The sequence below is a fragment of the Mobula birostris genome, chromosome 18 (assembly GCF_030028105.1).
Source record: "Mobula birostris isolate sMobBir1 chromosome 18, sMobBir1.hap1, whole genome shotgun sequence".
NCBI lineage: Eukaryota > Metazoa > Chordata > Chondrichthyes > Myliobatiformes > Myliobatidae > Mobula > Mobula birostris.
Genome location: NC_092387.1, coordinates 30,055,356 through 30,075,721, shown reverse-complemented (window position 1 = coordinate 30,075,721; position 20,366 = coordinate 30,055,356). Strand labels below are relative to the sequence as shown.

Sequence of the window (20,366 nt, the reverse complement as noted above, 5' to 3'; positions counted from 1 at the left end):
TCCAGTGATAGGGGGAATTAATATTTAGAGTCATGGATGGAGTCCGTGAAATTGGAAGCTTGGTCCTGAATCCTGTTGAGTGCTTTGATTCAGTAACTGAAATGCCACAATATCAAGAGCAGGAGGGCAAATGTCTCTTGTCACTTATCAACCCATGCCTTAATGTTGACTGGGTTTTTGTTTTCATATACACGGGCATGTGCTGCTTCATTTGCTAATGAGTTGTGTGCAGAATTGAACATCGCCACCTGACCTTGTAATGGAAAGCCTTTTATGAAGCAGATGAAAATGGTTAAGACAAGGCCACTGCTACGAGGAACCTGAGAAGTGGTTGCAGATGTTTCAGCCTTTCTGTAGCATTGACATTAGGGACGTCACCTTTAGAGATGGCGATATTAATAGAGCCCCCACTTTCCGTTAGACAATCCACGAGGTTAGAGACTATGCTTCTTTCTGCTGCTGCCAATGGTTTACAGAAAATTGTAAATGTCCAGTTTTGAACTGACTGATCTGTTCTGATTCATTCCCATTTAGCACATTTGTAGTACCTCACTGGAGGGTTGTTGATGTAATGACAGGACTTTGTCCCTATAATGACTGTGCATTAGTTACCAACTGATGCCATCATTGAAAGATCCATCTACTCAGGTTACGTATGCTCAGCTATAGCTCAGCATTTAACACCATCGTTCCCACAATCCTGATTAAGAAGTTGCAGAACCTGGACCTCTGTACCTCCCTCTGCAATTGGATCCTTGGCTTTCTAACCGGAAGACCACAATCTGTGCAGATTGGTGATAACATCTCCTCCTCACTGATGATCAACACTGGCGCACCTCAGGGGTGTGTGCTTAGCCCACTGCTCTACTCTCTCTATACCCATGACTGTGTGGCTAGGCATAGCTCAAATACCATCTATAAATTTGCTGACGATACCACCATTGTTGGTAGAATTGCAGGTGGTGACGAGAGGGCGTACAGGAGTGAGATATGCCAACTAGTGGAATGGTGTTGCAGCAACAACCTGCCACTCAACATCACTAAGATGAAAGAGCTGATTGTGGACTTCAGGAAGGGTAAGACAAAGGAACACAAACCAATCCTCACAGAGGGATTGGAAGTCAAGAGAGTGAGCAGTTTCAGGTTCCTAGGTATCAAGACTTTTGAGGATCTAACCTGGTCCCAACGTATTGATGCAGTTATAAAGAAGGCAAGACAGCGGCTATACTTTATTAGGAGTTTGAAGAGATTTGGTATGTCAACAAATACACTGTTACTATCAGGTAGGAGGTATAGAAGCCGGAAGGCACACACTCAGCGATCCAGGAATAGCTTCTGCCTCTCTGCCATCCGATTCCTAAATGGACATTGAACTCTTGGACGCTACCTCAGTTTTTTAAAAAGTATATAGCATTTCTGTTTTTTGCACGATTTTTAATCTATTCAATATACATATACTGTATAAAGTACACAAAATAAGATTTACTTTTTTATTATTATTTTTCTATATTATGTATTGCATTGAACTGTTGCTCCTAAGTTAACAAATTTCACATCACATGGTGGTGATAATAAACCCGATTCAGATTCTGCTTATCAATGTGCTCTGTCTGGTAGCTTGCCCTACATGCATCCACATTACTTATCAACGTGCTCTGTCTGGTAGCTTGTTCTATATGCATCCACATTACTTATCAACGTGCTCTGTCTGGTAGCTTGTTCTATATGCATCCACATTACTTATCAACGTGCTCTGTCTGGTAGCTTGCCCTACATGCATCCACATTACTTATCAACGTGCTCTGTCTGGTAGCTTGTTCTATATGCATCCACATTACTTATCAACGTGCTCTGTCTGGTAGCTTGTTCTATATGCATCCACATTACTTATCAACGTGCTCTGTCTGGTAGCTTGTTCTACATGCATCCACATTACTTATCAATGTGCTCTGTCTGGTAGCTTGCCCTACATGCATCCACGTTACTTATCAATGTGCTCTGTCTGGTAGCTTGCCCTACATGCATCCACGTTACTTATCAATGTGCTCTGTCTGGTAGCTTGCCCTATATGCATCCACATTACTTGGTGTGAGAGAAAGAAGTTTCCTTCTCATTTTCAAGTTGATTGAGTAGAGTGGGAAGAAGATGAAGGCTAACCAGAACAGAGAGAGTTTTCATTTCAATCATGGACCGTTTAATTCAAATTCTAAACAAAAACAAAAGCTTGCATTACCAGTTCTTCATTGAGGATATCCAAGATGATTGGTAAATAGTCATCTACTAATTCATTGCAACGTGTTTTCATGGGTGCATCTGGAATCATGCCACAGGCTTTGGCAAGGTAACTTCGCACTTCCGACTGGAAGATAAAACGGGCACATTAAACCAAACCTTCAATTCCTTCTGCCTGCATAATGTCCATATCCCTCCATTCTCTGCACAGTCATGTGTTTAAGAGCCTTTTAAATACATTATCATACATATCTCTATATGCTCTGGCAGTACATTCCAGACATCTACCACCAAAAATTGCCCTGCACATCCCTTTGAACTTATCCCTCCCATGCACATCCCCTCTGAATCCACATCGATTCTGAGAGCAAGATATCAGCTGCCTATCTATCTATGCCTCTTAAAATTTTATAAACTTCTATCAGGCTGAATAAACTCTTCTCGGGTTTCCAATCAGGTACAGGTACCGATCATCACTGATGTTTTGCTGACAATCTCCGCCATTTTCATCAGGGATGATGCTTGGGCATGCCTAGTTTGCAGGTATACCTAGCCCCATCGTCCATCCCTCCTGATTGGTTATCCTCATCCAATCAAGTTTCCGCTGTCCAATCTGGTTTACAATTGAATTCCAGTTCGTACTTAGAGCGAGACTTCTGTCTTTGTTAAAATTCTTTTCCTTTAGTTTTCAATGGCTTCCTTCACCAGACAGTCCCAAAATCCATTGGCTCGACATTTGTAATGACTTCGATGGCACAAAACTATCACGACGTGCCAATGGCTTTTGTTCCAGGAAAGCACTAGATCCTTTTTATATCAGGCCGCTCCTCAGTCTCCACTGCTCTAAAGAAAATAACCTAGTCTAATGTCTCCTTATAGCAGATGCCCTCCAAACTCAGCAACATTCTGGTAAACCTCTTCTGCACCCTCTCCAAAGCCTTTACATCCTTCTTCTGTAATGGAGCACCCTGAACTGAATACAATATTCCAGATGCAGCCTAAACAGAGTTTTATAAAGTTGCTACATAATTTCCTGACTTTTGAACTCAATGCCTTGACTAATAATGGTCATCATGCCCCATGCCTGCTTCACCACCCTATCAACTTGTGCTGCCATTTGCACTGAGCTATTGACTTTGACCCCCAAATCCCCCTGTGCATCAAGAGTCCTAGCATTAAATTTGTACTTTCCCCTTTGCATCTGGTCTGCAAAACTGCAACACTGAACATTTGGCTGGATAAAATTCCATGTACCATTTCTCTACCCATATCTGCAACTGATCTATATACAACACCACCAATCTCTGTGTCTTCAGCCAACTTACTAACACATTTCATCCAAGTCTTTTCTACAATCACAAATGGCAGAGCTTCTGGTATGGATCCCTGCAGAACATTACTAGTTACAGATTACCAGCCAGAATAAGATCCATTGAACACTACCCCATGCTTTCTATAGGCAAGTTGATTCTGAAAGCAAACAGCTATGTTATCATGGACCCTATTCACCTTAATTTTCTGGATGAGCCAACGATAAGGGACCTTGTCAAATGCTTTATTTTTTCATGTAGACAACATCGATAGTTCCATCTTTATCAATAACCTTCGTCACCTGAAAAATCTCAAGTTCCATGAAGTGGAAAGCTCTGCAGTGTACTGTTATTGGAGTAAAATTCCAATCGTACTCCCTGTTTGAATGTGGATTGAGAGCACATTAAACTGAGATTACCAAAAGCAATGAAGGTGGCTCCCTCACCTGGATGTAAAAGGTGACATGCCACTACCTTTGCAGAAAAGAGGAGTGATCTATTCTTGGTACCCTGGTCAATAATCAATTACTCAATTGCTTTCATCATATCAAATTGTTTGCCCAAGATCACATTTATGTTTGATGGATTCATGCAAGAAATTCCTTCTTGCAGCACAACAGTTTTGTCGTGGATGCACATAACCTGGCAAGGAATCTGGCCTCAGTGGATATGCGTCAGAAAGTACAATTTGCTTCTGGTGCCAGTGGTTTTTAAGTATCAAAAAGATCTTGATATGGGGGCATTATGTCTTGAGTCACCTCATCTAGTGTTGGGCACGTGGCCAAATGGTTAAGGCATTCGTCTAGTTACCTCAAGGTCACTAGTTCGAGCCTCAGCTGTGGCAGCGTGTTTGTGTCCTTGAGCAAGGCACTTAATCACACATTGCTCTAGTCTGTGCGAGGAGTGGCGCCCCACATAGACTTCCAATCTGCACCTTGCAAGGCATGAAAATGCCCAACGCAGGCCTCTCATGGTCTGAGTCGACGTTCCTCACCTCATCTACTTTTAAATCGAGCTGCCCTTCTAAAAGAGGAACTATGTGCAGAACAATCCCATACAAGTACCTCAGTAGTGTTGTCCTTCAGAAGATCTCCCAACACAGTCATAACATCCTTGCACAGATCACAAGCGGCACTTTTCTGAAAAGAAATAATTACAGTTATGTACCAGTAAGTCCCAGAAAAGATCTTTTTTAGACATTTAATTCCACATTCCAGAACAGAGACACAAAGCAAAATCACCAAGAGATTAAATACAGAATTAGAAATGGCTTTCAGAACCAGATTAATGAGTTTATACTTCTGTATGAAATTGTTCTAAAAGGTAATACATAGAAACATAGAAAACCTACAGAACAATACAGGCCCTTGGGCCCACAAAGTTGTGCCAAACATGTCCCTACCCTAGAAATTACTAGGCTTACCCATGGCCCTCTATTTTTCTAAGCTCCATTTTTTTTTTGTTTTTTTTTCCACCACCCTTTGCCCTGTTAGCTACAGCTGCTGCATATGACCTTGCATCTAATATCAAAACTTTATGTGGTGGATTGCATATATTTTCTACTCCAGTTGTATTAGTCATTGAAGAATCAAATTCTCCATCAGAGAGGTTACTGCCATTAGGACAATTGTGCATATAAATGCCACTGACATGTTTCAGGGAGTTGCTATCCATGGCACAAGCTTTTGCAACAGATTGTATTAGGTGTTCATCATCTGCGTTCCTCCAGCCCCACCAGCTGACTTCTGGTTGACCACAGCATGCAATCACTGCTCCACTACCCTGGTACCTGTAGACAACACTCCGAATTCTTTACCATGATCTAAAGTTTCCAACGCCTTCAAGCTCTTATCAGTTAGCCAAGCTGGTACAGGTAATTGCTGTGGGTAACTGGCACATAACGATTCAAAGTAAAAAAAAATGCAGCACCTACCTACCACAAACCCATTCTCTGTCAAAGTCTCCTGTCATCCTATCCTCAGTGCGTTCACCGCACCAAAAAGGTTAGCAATAACTATTTAATTTCATACTTCCAACATCAACCTTTACACTTCCCACTTGAAGACCCACAATGCTAGCCATATTAAATCTCTAACTATGTTTTGGTCCTTCCAGAGAAGCCCAACTACAAGTAATTTTCAACATTTCCAGACATATTATCCTATTAGCTTGTTCAAGCAGACATAATGGGCTTACTTTAGAGAATGAGGAGTAGAAATTTAATTTCAGACCGCAATTTACTGTAGAGTCAAGATCTGCTTTGATCATCCCAGTTATAATAGATTGGGTAAAATTGATTATAAGAGACTCATGAGACAGTGACTGTTTATAGAAAAATATTCAGTATAGATGGTGATCAGTAAAAGCAACAATCTCACAAGGCCAATTCATCTCTGGTAGCTGCTAGAATAGTGCCAGTTTTGGATACCTAATAACAGGATGGAACTGAAAACAATGCATAGGTACAGTACAGTCTTGCAATGTCTTTTGGCAGGACTGTAAGACTTCAGTTACCAGGTATGAGACTAGTTGGACTAATGTATACAGCAGAATAAATGGTTAGGTGATCATTATGAGGGATTATGAAAGCACAGCAACACCTCGACACTTATTTAGAAGTTTGTGAAGATTCAGCATGACATCCAAAATTTTGTGTGGTGGACAGTATATTGACTAGCTGCATCACAGCCTGATATGGAAATACCAATGTCCTTGAAAGGAAAGTCCTACAAAAAATAGTGGATAAGGCCTAGTCCACCATGGGTAAAGCCCTCCCCATCACTGAGCACATCTACATGGAACATTGTTGCTGGAAAGTAGCATCCGTCATCAGGGTCCCTTCTCACTGCTGCCATCAGGAAGAAGTTAAGGAGCCCCAGGACTCACACCACCAGGTTCAGGAACAGTTATTACCCTTCATCCATCAGGGTCTTCAGCCAGAGAAGATAACTTCACTCAATTTCACTTGCCCGTAAGTAGTTCAATTTACTTTGAAATTTTAAAGAGTGAAACTTGGAGAGCATAATTTTCACTGGTAATTTGAGTTATAACTAAGGTCATACATTTCTCATACAACATAGAAGGACAGAGAGTGGGACAGCACAGAAACAGGCCCTTCAGTCCACCATTTTATACTGAACTAATTAAGCTAATGGTACCTAATCCATTCTGCCTACACATGGTCCATCTCCTCAACTCTCTGCATATTTACGTAGTTATCCAAGAGCCTTTATGGCATTTGCCTCTACCACTGGCATCACCTTTCAGACTCCCACCACTTAGTTTAAAAAAAAGATGCCCAAATATTTAATGTTAAAATTACTTTTTCCGTTTGTATTGAAGTTACTACAAATAATTAGAATTTTACTAGCCCGAGAGGTGTAAAAGTTGCTCTATCACAGAATCGGTTTCCCACAGGTGACACAAATGCAATGACTGTGGTAGTTTCTTCTTTCTTAAAAAAATGGTTCCAAGATGATTTGGGGCATATTGGCACAAAGACCTCAGTCTGGAGCAACGTCAATTTCTTTCATGGTTAGTCATTTACAGATCTCTCAAGGCTGCCCAAACCTTTCTGAGGCACAGCACCATTAAGCCTGCTGACACAGCAGCTTAACACTTGTAAGAATGCAAAATGAATTGCCTTGAACTTAGTCACAGCCAATAATTTTCCAATGAAAAGAGAAATATTTCGAAGAAATATTGCTGATAGCAGGAGACATGTTTATAGGAGAAAGCAGACGGGATTGATAATTGGCCCAATGGTAGGAAGCAGTGGGTGATGGTTGAGGGCTGTTACTCAGACTGGAGGCTTGTATTTTATGGTGTGCAACCAGGGTCGGTGCTGCGACATCTGTTTCTTGTAATTTATATAAATAATTTGGATGAAAAGGTAAAAAGCACCATTCTTAAGTTTGCAGATGACAATATTATAGATGTTATTGTAGATAGTGTCAAAAGTTATGTTACATTACAGGGGAAATCTAAATCAGCTTGGTATGTGGGCTGAAGATTGGCAAGTGGCATTCCATCTAGATAAACATGAGGAATTAGATCAAAGGGAAATTGGCAGATGCTGGAAATCTAAGCAACACACACAAAATGCTGAAGGAACTCAGTAGGCTAGGCAGCATCTATGGAAAAAAGTACAATCGACGTTTAGGGCCGAGACCCTTCGGCAGGACTGGGGAAAAAAAGATGGGAGCAGATTCAAAAGGTGGGGGAAGGGGAGAGATAAACACACGGTGATAGGTGAAAGCAGAAGGGAGAGGAATGAAGTAAAACTCCCTTGTCCAGGAATGCACATTGCTTCAACTTGTTCCTGCCCCACTGAACTCATATCTGCATACCGCAACTCTGTCTTAACCTCCCTAAATGTGATGTAGTGTATTTTGGGAGCTCAAACCAGGATAGGACTTAACGCAATGAATGCTCGGAACTTGGTGTGTGTTATGGAGCAGAAGGAATTAGGAGTGCAAGTACATAGTTCGTTGAAAGTGGCATCACACAGGTAGACCGGATGATGAAGATGCTTGTTACGCTGGCCTTCATTAGTCAGGTTATTGAGTAGTGCTGGTAAATTATGTTATTTTATATGAGACATTGGTAAGGCCTCATGGAGTACTGTGTACAGTTTTGGTCAATCTGTTACTACCTGTTAAGTGCAGAGAAGGTTTACCAGAATGTTGCATGTAGTCCCTGGGACGTAGGAGATTAAGGGGTGACCTAATGGGACCATGACGAGCATAGACAGAGTGAAAGCACATTGTCTTTTTCATAGAGATGAGCTGCTAAAAACAAGAGGGCATAGGTTTAAGATCAGAGGTGAAAAATTTAGAAGGGACATTCATAGCAACTTCTTCATGCAAAAGAGTGTTGCATATTTGGAATGAGCTGCCAGAACCAGTGGTTGAGTCGGGCACATTAGAAATGTCTAAAAGATAAGTACATGGGTAACAGAAGTTTAGAAAGCTACATCCCTTATGAAGACAGATGGGGCTAGCTTGCTAGACAACACAGACAGCACTGACGAGTTAGATCGAAGGAACTGTTTCCATAATGTAACACACTTTCAGAATTTCTTCAGTCCAATTGAGAAAGTGCTTCTAGGTAAAATGAGAACTATTACATAACTGTTCATTTTAAGTTTGCCAACAGGAGCTGGTTATACCAAATTAAGTTTTATAGCTCAGTTTAAAATTAACTTGGTTTTGGATTACAGAGACAAAGGCAATAGGATCAGATTGCTCTGGACATACAATCTATGTATATAAGCTGTCTTATGCATTTATATTTATTGTTTTTTATTATTATGTTCTTTATCTTATTGTTTTTTTTTGTGCTGCATCAGATCCCGAGTAACAATTATTTTAATCTCCTTTACACTGGAAATGACAGAAAACAATCTTGAATCCCGAATTAAACAGTTTCTTCAGAATACAGGCCATTATATCACCTAATATAAATGAGCTACTGTAATATTTAATTGCAGATTGTTGTTGATGCTACCTTATATTCTTGGCATATCTGCTATTACCCTGAAATGATGGTAGGCTTCTCAGTGAACACATGCCGACCTTATATAAGCAACATTCCCATGATAAGGCTTGATCAAACACAACACAAAATTATATTCAGTTTAAACATGATAGATAATTTCAGTAAAATCCTCACAGAATTGTAAGCACACTGATGTCTGTCTATTCCAATCCCATTTGCTCAGCTTCGGGCCAGATCCCTCTACTACTTTACTATCCAAATGCCTTTTAAACTTTGTATAGTAATTGCTACCTTCTATCTTCTCTGGCAGCTCCTTCCAAATATTCATTAACACTCTGTATGAAAAATTTACTCCTCAGATTTCTTTTAAATTTCTCTCTTCTCACCTTAGACTGGCACACTCTAGTTTTAAAGTCCATTGCCATGGGAAAAAAAATCCCGTGTTTCAGTCAAAATCTTTCTTGATAAGTTGTTCAAACCTGCTCCATCATTTAATAAAGGCATGCTAATCTTATTCTGACCACAAATATCTTTTAAATGCCTGCCACTGCTGTTCCAGTGTGTTACCTCTGAATCTATCTACCCAACCAAGTTCAACCAACTGTGCTCTCATTCTATTGCAATTTCTTCAAGTTTAGGACATTAGTTTCAGACCTCTGTTATTCACCCTCAAAGTGAATTTGAAATTCTGTCATCTGTCGCTAATTAATCTATTTTTACTACAAAATTCAAATCTAAAGTAGTTACAACATTGGTTGGTTCCGAAATGATTTGATCCATGGAACCATTTCAAATAGTGATGAATATATCTCAAGGCTATACTTGCCAATTTGATTTGGCCGACCAAGTGATGATTGAACAGTACAGCACAGACTCTTTGGCTCACAGAGTCTGTGCCAGCCCTGAAGGCAAATAATCCCCTCTGCCTGTACTGGACCTGTATCCCTCTATTCCCCGCCTGTTCATGTGCATGTCTAAACACCTCTTAAACATTGCGGTTATATGTGCATTCCTGGCAACTATCAACTTGCTTCGTAAACATCCTTTAAAAACCTTCCTCCCAACCCTAAAGCTATGCCATCTAGTATTTGACAGTTCCATCTTGGGAAAAAATTCTCACTATCTACCCTCTCATATTTCTAGAAACTTCTATCAGGTTGCAGTATCCAATGTTCCAGAGAAAATAATCCAAGTGTATGCAACTTCTCCTTATAGCTAATGCACCCCTGTCTAAGCAACACCCTGGGGAACCTCTCAAGGAAGCTAGCATGTGATTCTGACATGCTGAGAAACTGATGATAGACACGTATCATTCAAATGACGAAGTTCCTCAATGCAGCTTTCCGGTCACTCAGCTGACAGGGCTTCACAGAAAGGCACCACATTGTCCTCGTGGACTCCTGCCTCAATTTTTCACAGAAACAACCTGATTTTGGCAGATATTTTGTTGAAGGTTGCAGAAAGGTTCTTCCTCACCTTAGCAACTAAGTCACCAACAACAACCCCTCTTTTACCATTCAGGTACCATTATTGTTGGTACCTCAGAAGGGTTTCTCCTTAAGACCCTTTCATTTTTCATTTTTTTATAGAAACATAGAAAATAGGTGCAGGAGTAGGCCATTCGGCCCTTCGAGCCTGCACTGCCATTCAGTACGCTCATGGCTGATCATCCAACTCAGAACCCTGTACCTGCGTTCTCTCCATACCCCCTGATCCCTTTAGCCACAAGGGCCATATCTAACTCCCTCTTAAATATAGCCAATGAACTGGCCTCAACTGTTTCCTGTGGCAGAGAATTCCACAGATTCACCACTCTGTGTGAAGAAGTTTTTCCTAATCTCAGTCCTAAAAGGCTTCCCCTTTATCCTCAAACTGTGACCCCTCGTTCTGGACTTCCCCAACATCGGGAACAATCTTCCTGCATCTAGCCTGTCCAATCCCTTTAGAATTTTATACGTTTCAATCAGATCTCCCCTCAATCTTCTAAATTCCAGAGAGTATAAGCCTAGTCGATCCAGTCTTTCATCATATGAAAGTCCTGCCATCCCAGGAATCAATCTGGTGAACCTTCTTTGTACTCCCTCTATGGCAAGAATGTCTTTCCTCAGATTAGGGGACCAAAACTGCACACAATACTCCAGATGTGGTCTCACCAAGGCCTTGTACAACTGCAATAGTACCTTCCTGCTCCTGTACTCAAATCCTCTTGCTATGAATGCCAGCATACCATTCACCGCCTGCTGTACCTGCATGCCCACTTTCAATGACTGGTGTACAATGACACCCAGGTCTCGTTGCACCTCCCCTTTTCCTAATCGACCACCATTCAGATAATAATCTGTTTTCCTGTTCTTGCCACCAAAGTGGATAACCTCACATTTATCTACATTAAATTGCATCTGCCATGAATTTGCCCACTCACCTAACCTATCCAAGTCACCCTGCATCCACTTAGCATCCTCCTCACAGCTAACACTGCCGCCCAGCTTCGTGTCATCCGCAAACTTGGAGATGCTGCATCTAATTCCCTCATCTAAGTCATTAATTAATATATATTGTAAACAATTGGGGTCCCAGCACTGAGCCTTGCGGTACCCCACTAGTCAGTGCCTGCCATTCTGAAAAGGTCCCGTTTATTCCCACTCTTTGCTTCCTGTCTGCCAACCAATTCTCTATCCACATCAATACTATACCCCCAATATCATGTGCTTTAAGTTTGCACACTTATCTCCTGTGTGGGACCTTGTCAAAAGCCTTTTGAAAATCCAAATATATCACATCCACTGGTTGTCCCCTATCCACATTACTAGTTACATCCTCAAAAAATTCTATGAGATTCGTCAGACATGATTTTCCTTTCACAAATCCATGCTGACTTCGTCTGATGATTTCACCGCTTTCCAAATGTGCTGTTATCACATCCTTGATAACTGACTCTAGCATTTTCCCCACCATCGATATCAGGCTTACTGCTCTATAATTCCCCGGTTTCTCTCTCCCTCCTTTTTTAAAAAGTGGGGTTACATTAGCTACCCTCCAATCCTCAGGAACTAATCCAGAATCTAAAGAGTTTTGAAAAATTATCACTAATGCATCCACTATTTCTTGGGCTACTTCCTTAAGCACTCTGGGATGCAGACCATCTGGCCCAGGGGATTTATCAGCCTTCAATCCCTTCAATTTACCTAACACCACTCCCCTACTAACATGTATTTCCCTCAGTTCCTCCAACTCACTAGACCCTCGGTCCCCTACTATTTCCGGAAGATTATTTATGTCCTCCTTAGTGAAGACAGAACCAAAGTAGTTATTCAATTGGTCTGCCATGTCCTTGATCTCCATGATCAATTCACCTGATTTATGAAGCAACATCGGAAAAAATGAATTTTTCCATGAGCAGGGTAATGTCTCCTAACTTCACTTCATCCAGCTCTGTTCTTCCACTACCTGACATGTAGCAGAGGATGAGTAAACATGCCCTAACTATGAGGAAAACTGACGGCACTGTCTTCTATCCATACGACAAACATTATTGCTCTACTTTTGAATGGCTTGAAAGTGAACGAGTCTACAAGCAACCTCTGTGTTATTGCAAGTTGAGTTTAAGATTTCATAATGCTATCATCACTGGGCTCATCCGTTCACCTCCACAACGTCACACATTACACCACCTGTGATATACAATGCACTGCAAAATCTGGCTGAGTGGTGCCATAACAACCTCTCACTTAATGTCAGCAAGACCAAGATTATTGATATCAGGAAGAGGAAACCAGAGGTCCATGAGCCAGTCCTCATTGGGCGAAGAGGAAAGGAGAGGGTCAGCCACTTTAAATTCTTCAGTATTGTCATTTCAGGGGATCTGTCCTGGGCCCAACACGTAAGTGCCATTACGAAGAAAGTGCTGCTACTTCCTTAGAAGGTGCAAAGATTTGGGTTGATATCTAAAACTTTGACAAACTTCTATAGACATGTGCCGGAGAGTATATTAACGGGTTGCATCTTGGCCTGGTATGGAAACACCAAAGGCCTCGAATGGAAAATCCTACAATAAGTAGTGGATGCAGGCCAGTCTGTCACGGGTAAAGCCCTCCCCACCATTGAGCACATCTACACACAGCTGTCGCAAGATAAAAGCATTCACCATCAAGGACACCCACCACACAAGCCATGCTCTCTTCTCACTACTGCCATCTGAAAGAAGGTACAGGAGCCTCAAGTTTTACACAGGAACAGTTATCACCCCTCAATCATCAAGCTCTTGAATCAAAAGGTTGTTTGTCCGTTGTGACGGGTATGGTCTTTCTCTTATTCTATTGTATTCCTTGGATTTACTGTGTATGGCTGCAAGAAAACGAATCTCAGGGTTGTATATGGTGACATAAATGTGCTTTGATAATAAATTTACTTTGAACTTTAAGGGTAAGGAAAACACAAAATTCCAGATATTCCAATAGACCAACTATTCCATTGTGAGGCCACCTGGCACATTTAGACAAGGAATTACTTGAGAAAATCATTATTATATTGCATTTTGCAATCCATTTGTGATGTGACAAATCATTCAACACCACTTCAAGCAAATTATAGGAAAATAGTCAATATTTTGCAACAGATCTCTAATTACTCCAGCTTTTGATTATTATCTAAATTGACAACAGATACATCATCATTATCATCAGGTGCCATGCCTAGTTTGACCTTTGACTGCCACGGCCCACACACTCCTGTTTCGGGTCAAGTGGATCAATTCATTGGTATTCATTTCCAATTCTCTGGCTGCTATCTCCATCATCATTTGTCTTTGTCTTCCTCTTGCTTTATTCCCTTCAATCTTTCCCATAATTAACATGCATTCTAACTCCTCTTTCCTAATCACATGTCCAATGAAGTCACGTTGCCTTTTCATGATATCATACATTATTTCTCTTTTTGTGTTTGCTCTGTTGATGACATCCTCATTAGATATTCGTTTCATCCATGATATTCTTTGCATCCTCCTCAAAAACCACATCTCTGCTGCTACAATTCGTTTCCTCATGTTACTAGATATTGTCCAACATTCTGAGCCATATAACATAACTGGATAAACATAACATTTCAGTGCTCTGAGGCTGGTTGTCATGCCTAGTTTAGTATTGGTCAGTATACTCTTCATTCTCATAAAGGTGTCTTTTGCCATCCCTATCCTTCTTTTGATGTCCAAGTCGCACCTGCCATCTGATGTCACCCAGCTTCCTAAGTAGCAAAAGTTCTTTGCTTGTTTTATGTCTTCCCCGTTTATTCTCAGCCTGCAGATAGGATTCTCCTTCTTTTTGCATATCACCATATATTCTGTCTTTTTGCAGATGACAAATAGACCCATTTTTGCACTTTCTTCAACAATTATATCAGTTAAGTTTTGTAGTTCTTCCTCTGTACTTGCAATTAACACAGTGTCATCTGCATATCTGAAATTATTGATGTTTTCACTGCCAACTTTGATTCCCAAGATGTCTCTTACTTTTTGTAATATTGTTTCACTGTACACACTAAATAAATCAGGGGAGAAAACACACCCTTGTCTAACACTTCTCTTGATTTTCGTAAACTGACTCAATTCTCCATCTATCCTTACAGCGGCAGTTTGTCCCAGTACAGATTTCTGATTAGGCAGAGGTCTTTCGAATCTAGATCAACAGATACACTGCAGACTAATTTATTAGTTGATACCATCATTAACTGAAAACAAATTTCACCAGAACCATTTATTAATTAACAATATTGTTGATTAAAGCACATGATCAAACAGCATGCAAAACTTGTGACTGATAAGGTAACAGCAGCAAATTTTCTCATCAACTTACCGCAGTTGGTTGTCTCCAAACATTCTGCTGACAGTGCTTTACAGCTCCACACTCTGAAGCAGTTTTTATATCCTGACACCAAAATGGTGGCCCTTCCACACATCGTTCCTGTCCTGAGAAAGGTTTGGCCACAGCTGCCAAGGGAAAAAAATAATTTGGAGTTCATTTTGTAATCAGTGTTCAGTCTAACATTTTCAAAGCTTGAGGTGTGGAAGTTTTAATCCAATGAAACCTTCTGAAACTGAGGAATGTTGTAAAATTAAAACCAATGCATCAATCACCTCACTGGACACTTGCTTTAAGATCCTAGGATGAAGTATATGCGGCCCTCTTATCAGCCTACAACTACAACAGTCCTTGTGATAATTTTCCTGAATTTTTCACTCACTTTCAAGTTAAGTATATTGTCTCATACACAAGTATAGTGAGATACGGTAAGAACGAAAAACTTGTTTGGGGCAGCATCACTGATATGTAGACTCAAACCACACAAAGAACATAAGTTATACATGAATTTTTTTTGTACATACTGCATGGTAACAGGCCCTTCTGCTCAATGAGCCCTTCCCAATTATACCCATGTGACCAATTAAACTACTAAATTATGCGTCTTTGGAACGTGGTAGGGAACCGGAGCACCTGGAGGAAACCTACGCATTCAAGGGGAGAACATACAAACTCTTTACAGATGGCAGCGGAATTGAAGCCAGGTCATCAAACTTGCTCAGATGTATTTTACAAAGTATCCTAACCAGTCGCATCATGGTCTGGCACAGCAATTTGAACCTGCTGGCAAGTAAGAAGCTGCAGAGTGTAGTGGACTCTGCCCAATACATCATGGAAACATCCGTCCCCACCATTGGTAGTATTTAGAGGAGGCAATGCCTCAAGAGAGTTGGGTAGGTTTTATAAAACAGCAGGATGTCTCAGTCTTCACAATTACTCTAATCATGTGCTATTGAGGGTAGAAAGTATGAAAATGGGGGTAGAAAGCCCAGGCTCAGGAGGGAGAGCTTTAGATACTTGTATCATTGGTATTGCTTCTGGGATTGGTAGCACTTGTACAAGGAGGGGTTGCAGGTAAATTGGAAGGGACCAATATCCTGGCAAGGTGTTTTTTTCACTCTGCTCGATAAGGTTTAAACCAGTAGATCCCAAACTCAGCGATCTCACCCCTGCCCCCAGGGGTAGTGGGAGTTTTTAGGGAGTAAGAAAGATAAAGGGGGCGGTGAGGGGGTGCTCTGTAGCGAGGATGGTGCAGTTGAGGGATAACAGGCTTAATTTAGGAAATGAATTACTTATTATAAACATTTGATCATTAGGGCCTCATAATTGATAACAATGATCATGTAATCACCTCCCCTATTGCTAACCCACCATTATCTTCAGACTATGCTCGAAGTGTTTTATAGTTGTTGAAAAGTAATGTGACACATCTATATTTGGCATATCATGAGATATCTGGACTGAACAAATCGTGTTATTTCCGGGCCCAGCCTGTGTAACACTGCTATTCACTACTGTAGTACAGCATTAGTTAATACAATTTCCATACTCTAATCACACAGTGACACATTTTCTGTTAATTAGAGTATGGTGTTCAATGGGTTCAGAATCTGCCCTTTCAAATAGTCTAGACCACATTTCTCTAACACTTGGCCCAACAGGAATATCGCTGTCCACTTTATGTACCTTCAGGCAGAGTCAGGTTTTGCCTGAGCTGTCATAACTTTCCCCTTTATTGATTGCAGCACTTGAGGTTGGACTTGAACAATAAGTGATTGACTGTGGTCATTAATTCATAATGAAAATGGCAGAAATAGGCAAAACAAAACTAAGTGTAGATAGTGTAGTGTGGAGTATCTGAAATATGAATTTATTCGAGCACCAAGCAACTAATGTGCCTGTTGTGTAAAAAAGTCTTTTCAAATGAGGCAGTGAAGCAGCTCAGACTCCTTGAACATTCGAAGCGAACACAGGAAACAAAATAAAGCAAACAAGAACTTGGCTTATTTTCAGTCACTTTGTGAAAACTTTCAGAAACGGAAATCACTTCAAAACATGCTTGCCAGCACTTCACAACAAAACAGTGATGTTTTGCGTGTTTCATACATTTTCTTGCTCATTGCCATATATGGAAAGCCCATTCAGTTGGAAAAGAACTAATTCTGCCAGCAGTAAGGGAGGTTCTGAGTATAGTTTTGCATGTCACCAGACCAAACAATTAAATCGATCCCGCTCAGCGACAACTCTGTTCAAAGACAAATAGATGAAATGTTTAAGAATGTGAAAGACACGTTGTGTAACTTATTTAGGACAACAGAATTTGCTCTGCATTTGGGTGTGCCAACTTTGCCAGGAAACAAAACTTTGCTTCTTGGTTATGTCCGCTTCATAAGTGATGAAAGCATGGTTCAAGAGTTGTTATTTGCAGGGGGACTAGAAAAAGATATGAAGGGAGAGTCAATTTTTCGGGTTGTTGAGCAAGTTTTCCAAAGAGAAGGGCATTCTACTCACTAACATTCTTGCTTCTGTAACAGATGGGGCACTATCAATGACAGGACATCAATGTGGGGTTATTATTTTCTTGAAAAAAGCTGTACCTAACGTATATACCATTCATTATGTAATTCACAGATATCTTGTCACAAAACACCCAAGTGATGGGCTGCACAAATCATTAAGTACTGTTACCACAGCAGTATATAAAATCAAATCCCATGCAGTCAATTCTCGACTATTTTAAGAGCTTTGTATTGGGAATGATGAATAATTTGAACACTTGCTATTGCACACAGAAATCAGATGTCTCTCGAAGGAAGTTATCAATGCTTTTATGGGCATCAATAACAGCTTTTATGAACAGCGATAAAATTAAATAATTTTATCCGACATCACATTTAAATAAAATCTCAAATGCTTCATTCAGTAATCAACTGAAGAATATTAGACATTACATTGCTTATTTGTCAGAATTATTTGCAAAGGTTAATGAAATCAATCTTCAATTTCAAGGAAATATGTGAATGTTTTCAAAGCCAAATCAGTCAGCTCCACATTTCTATCCAAGTTTAAGTGCAACATTGGCCATCGTGACCTTTTCCAGTTTCCAAGCCTCTCTGAGTTAGAAGAAAAAGAAAGAATACCAGATGACGATCTACAAGTATAGTGTGCCCACCTGGGTGAGCTGCATGTCAGAGAGATTTCAGGATCTTCTCTCGATCCAAATTACAGAGTGGGTAATAAATCCATTCCTGAATACTTGTAATAAGGAATTAACAATAAAGTTGGAAGAAGAACTGATCTCACAGCAAAATGATTGAGCTGAAGCCAAGGTGCAAAAAAAATCACAACAAGACTTTTGGTTGCAGAAAGAAATCTCTGAATGATATCCTGTGCTGTGGAAAAAGGTCAAGATGTTCTTTATTGCCTTTCCGACATCACATTTAGTGGAGTGCGGTTTCAGTGCAGTCACCCAATTTCCTTTAAAGCAACGGAACAGGCTGCAAATTATAAAACATGGGGATCCGAAACTCCTGAGTGACATTCAGCCTGTATATCACTGCACCAAGCTCTTCCCTCTCATTGAAAGGTGAAGAAGTCAATAGCTGGAGTACTCACGTATGCTCTAAAGTTGATGACAAATAATTGTAGTTTTGAGTAGACTTGAACAATTTTTGCAATTATTTATCACTGCTTTGAATTTGCAGTTCTTATTTTCTTTCATTTTCCATCAAAAATGAAAATTCTTTAGAGTTTCATAGTTTTTATGTAATGGCGGGAAAGGGAGAGGGCTGCTGGTCTGGTCTGGGAGCCAAAGGGGCAGTAGCACAAAAAATTTGGGAGCCACTGGTTTAAACCAACCCAGCCATTGAGCGGGAAGCATTGTGGCTGTGCACCGGCTGAAACAAAGAGGATATATCAAGCAAATCTAGTGGGCAGAGCAGCAGATGCAGGTTAGGGAGAGCAGAAAAGTTCCACTGCATTTACTTTAATGCAAGAAGTCCCACAGGTAAACTAAATGAGCGCAGAGTACGGATCACCACTTGGACTTAAGATATTGCTACATTCACAGAAATAATGGAAAGGGGATGCGGGGGATTGGGTTTGTTGTCCTACTTAATAGAGAAAACATAATGGCAGTACTCAGAACTGGATGGGCTATTTGACTCATGATGTTGTGCCGATCTTGATGCAAATTTATACTAAATGTTCTCCTCCTGTGCATCATCGATATACCTCTATTCCCTTCGTATTTATGTGTCCATCTCAAAGCCTCTTAAACTCCAGCAAACTACTTGCTCTCACTTACCACCCAAGTAACCTATTCCAGGCTCCTACTGCTCTCTGCTTAAAACCTGCCCCTCAGTCACCTTTAAACTGCACCCCCCCCCCACCCCGATCTTACAAGCACGACCTCTGGTACACTTCTGCACGGGGAAAAAATTCTGTCTCCACTATATCTATACCTCTCATAATATTAATAACCTCGATCAGATCTCCTTAAAGTCTCCGACGTTTCAGGAAGAACAACCCAAGTTTGTCCAACCTTTCCTAACAGGTCATGCCCTCAGACAGCATTTTGCAAACTCTTCTGTGCTCTCTGCAGATCTCTCTTACAACAGGGTAATCAGAACAGCACATAATACTTAGTCAGGAAATGCAGAGTGAGACCATATGAGAAATTAGGAATAAGACACTAGTGGTCACTGTGCTGCGTTATATTACAGGCTTCCCAATCATGGTAGAGTAACAGAGCAATACAGCACTGATACAGGCCCTTCACCCCAATGAATCCATGCCAAACAAGATGCCCACCCAGCTATTCTCAATTTTCTGCATTCAGCCATTATTCTCCGAGCTCTGCTCCTCTGTGTACCTATCCAAATACTTGTTAAATGATACAACAGTCAGCAGGAGCAAAGATAAAATTTTCCAACATTACCAGGATTGCCTTGGTGGGCTGTAATTTGTTAAGTGCATCCAAAGGAATGCTTAAGACAGTAAGTACCTAGTGCTACTAGAGCAGCGGTCTCCAACCACCGGGCCGCAAAGCATGTGCTATCCGGCCGTGAGGAAACAAGATGAGCCAGCTGCACCTTTCCTCATTCCCTGTCACGCACTGTTGAACTTGAACATAGGGTTGCCAACTGTCCCATATTTGCCGGGACATCCCATATATTGGGCTAAATTGGTTTGTCCCATATTTCCCCTGCTAAGGTAGAGCGTTCCTATAAAACCTTTCGTGCTGAAATGGCGTAAAGTGAAGAAGCAATTATCATTAATTCATATGGGAAAATTTTTGAGCATTCCCAGACCCAAAAAATAACCTAACAAATCATACCAAATAACACATAAAACCGAAAATAAATAACACTAACATATAGTAAAAGCAGGAATGATACGATTAATACACAGCCTGTATAAAGTAGAAATAATATATGTACAGTGTAGTCGGGAAGATGAAGGCAAAACTGAT

At 40.7% G+C, this 20,366-nt stretch overlaps 1 protein-coding gene across 1 annotated transcript in view; it reads right to left on the bottom strand.

The window, feature by feature from the left end:
- Positions 1 to 20,366, bottom strand: part of psap (prosaposin) — a 69,165-nt gene that overhangs the window by 39,683 nt on the left and 9,116 nt on the right. Inside the window, exons 2-4 of the mRNA XM_072282385.1 lie at positions 14,888 to 15,021; positions 4,607 to 4,681; positions 2,234 to 2,359 (exon numbers count right to left, since the gene is read on the bottom strand). Coding sequence (XP_072138486.1) covers positions 2,234 to 2,359; positions 4,607 to 4,681; positions 14,888 to 15,021 — 335 coding nt within the window. The remainder of the gene's footprint in view (positions 1 to 2,233; positions 2,360 to 4,606; positions 4,682 to 14,887; positions 15,022 to 20,366) is intronic.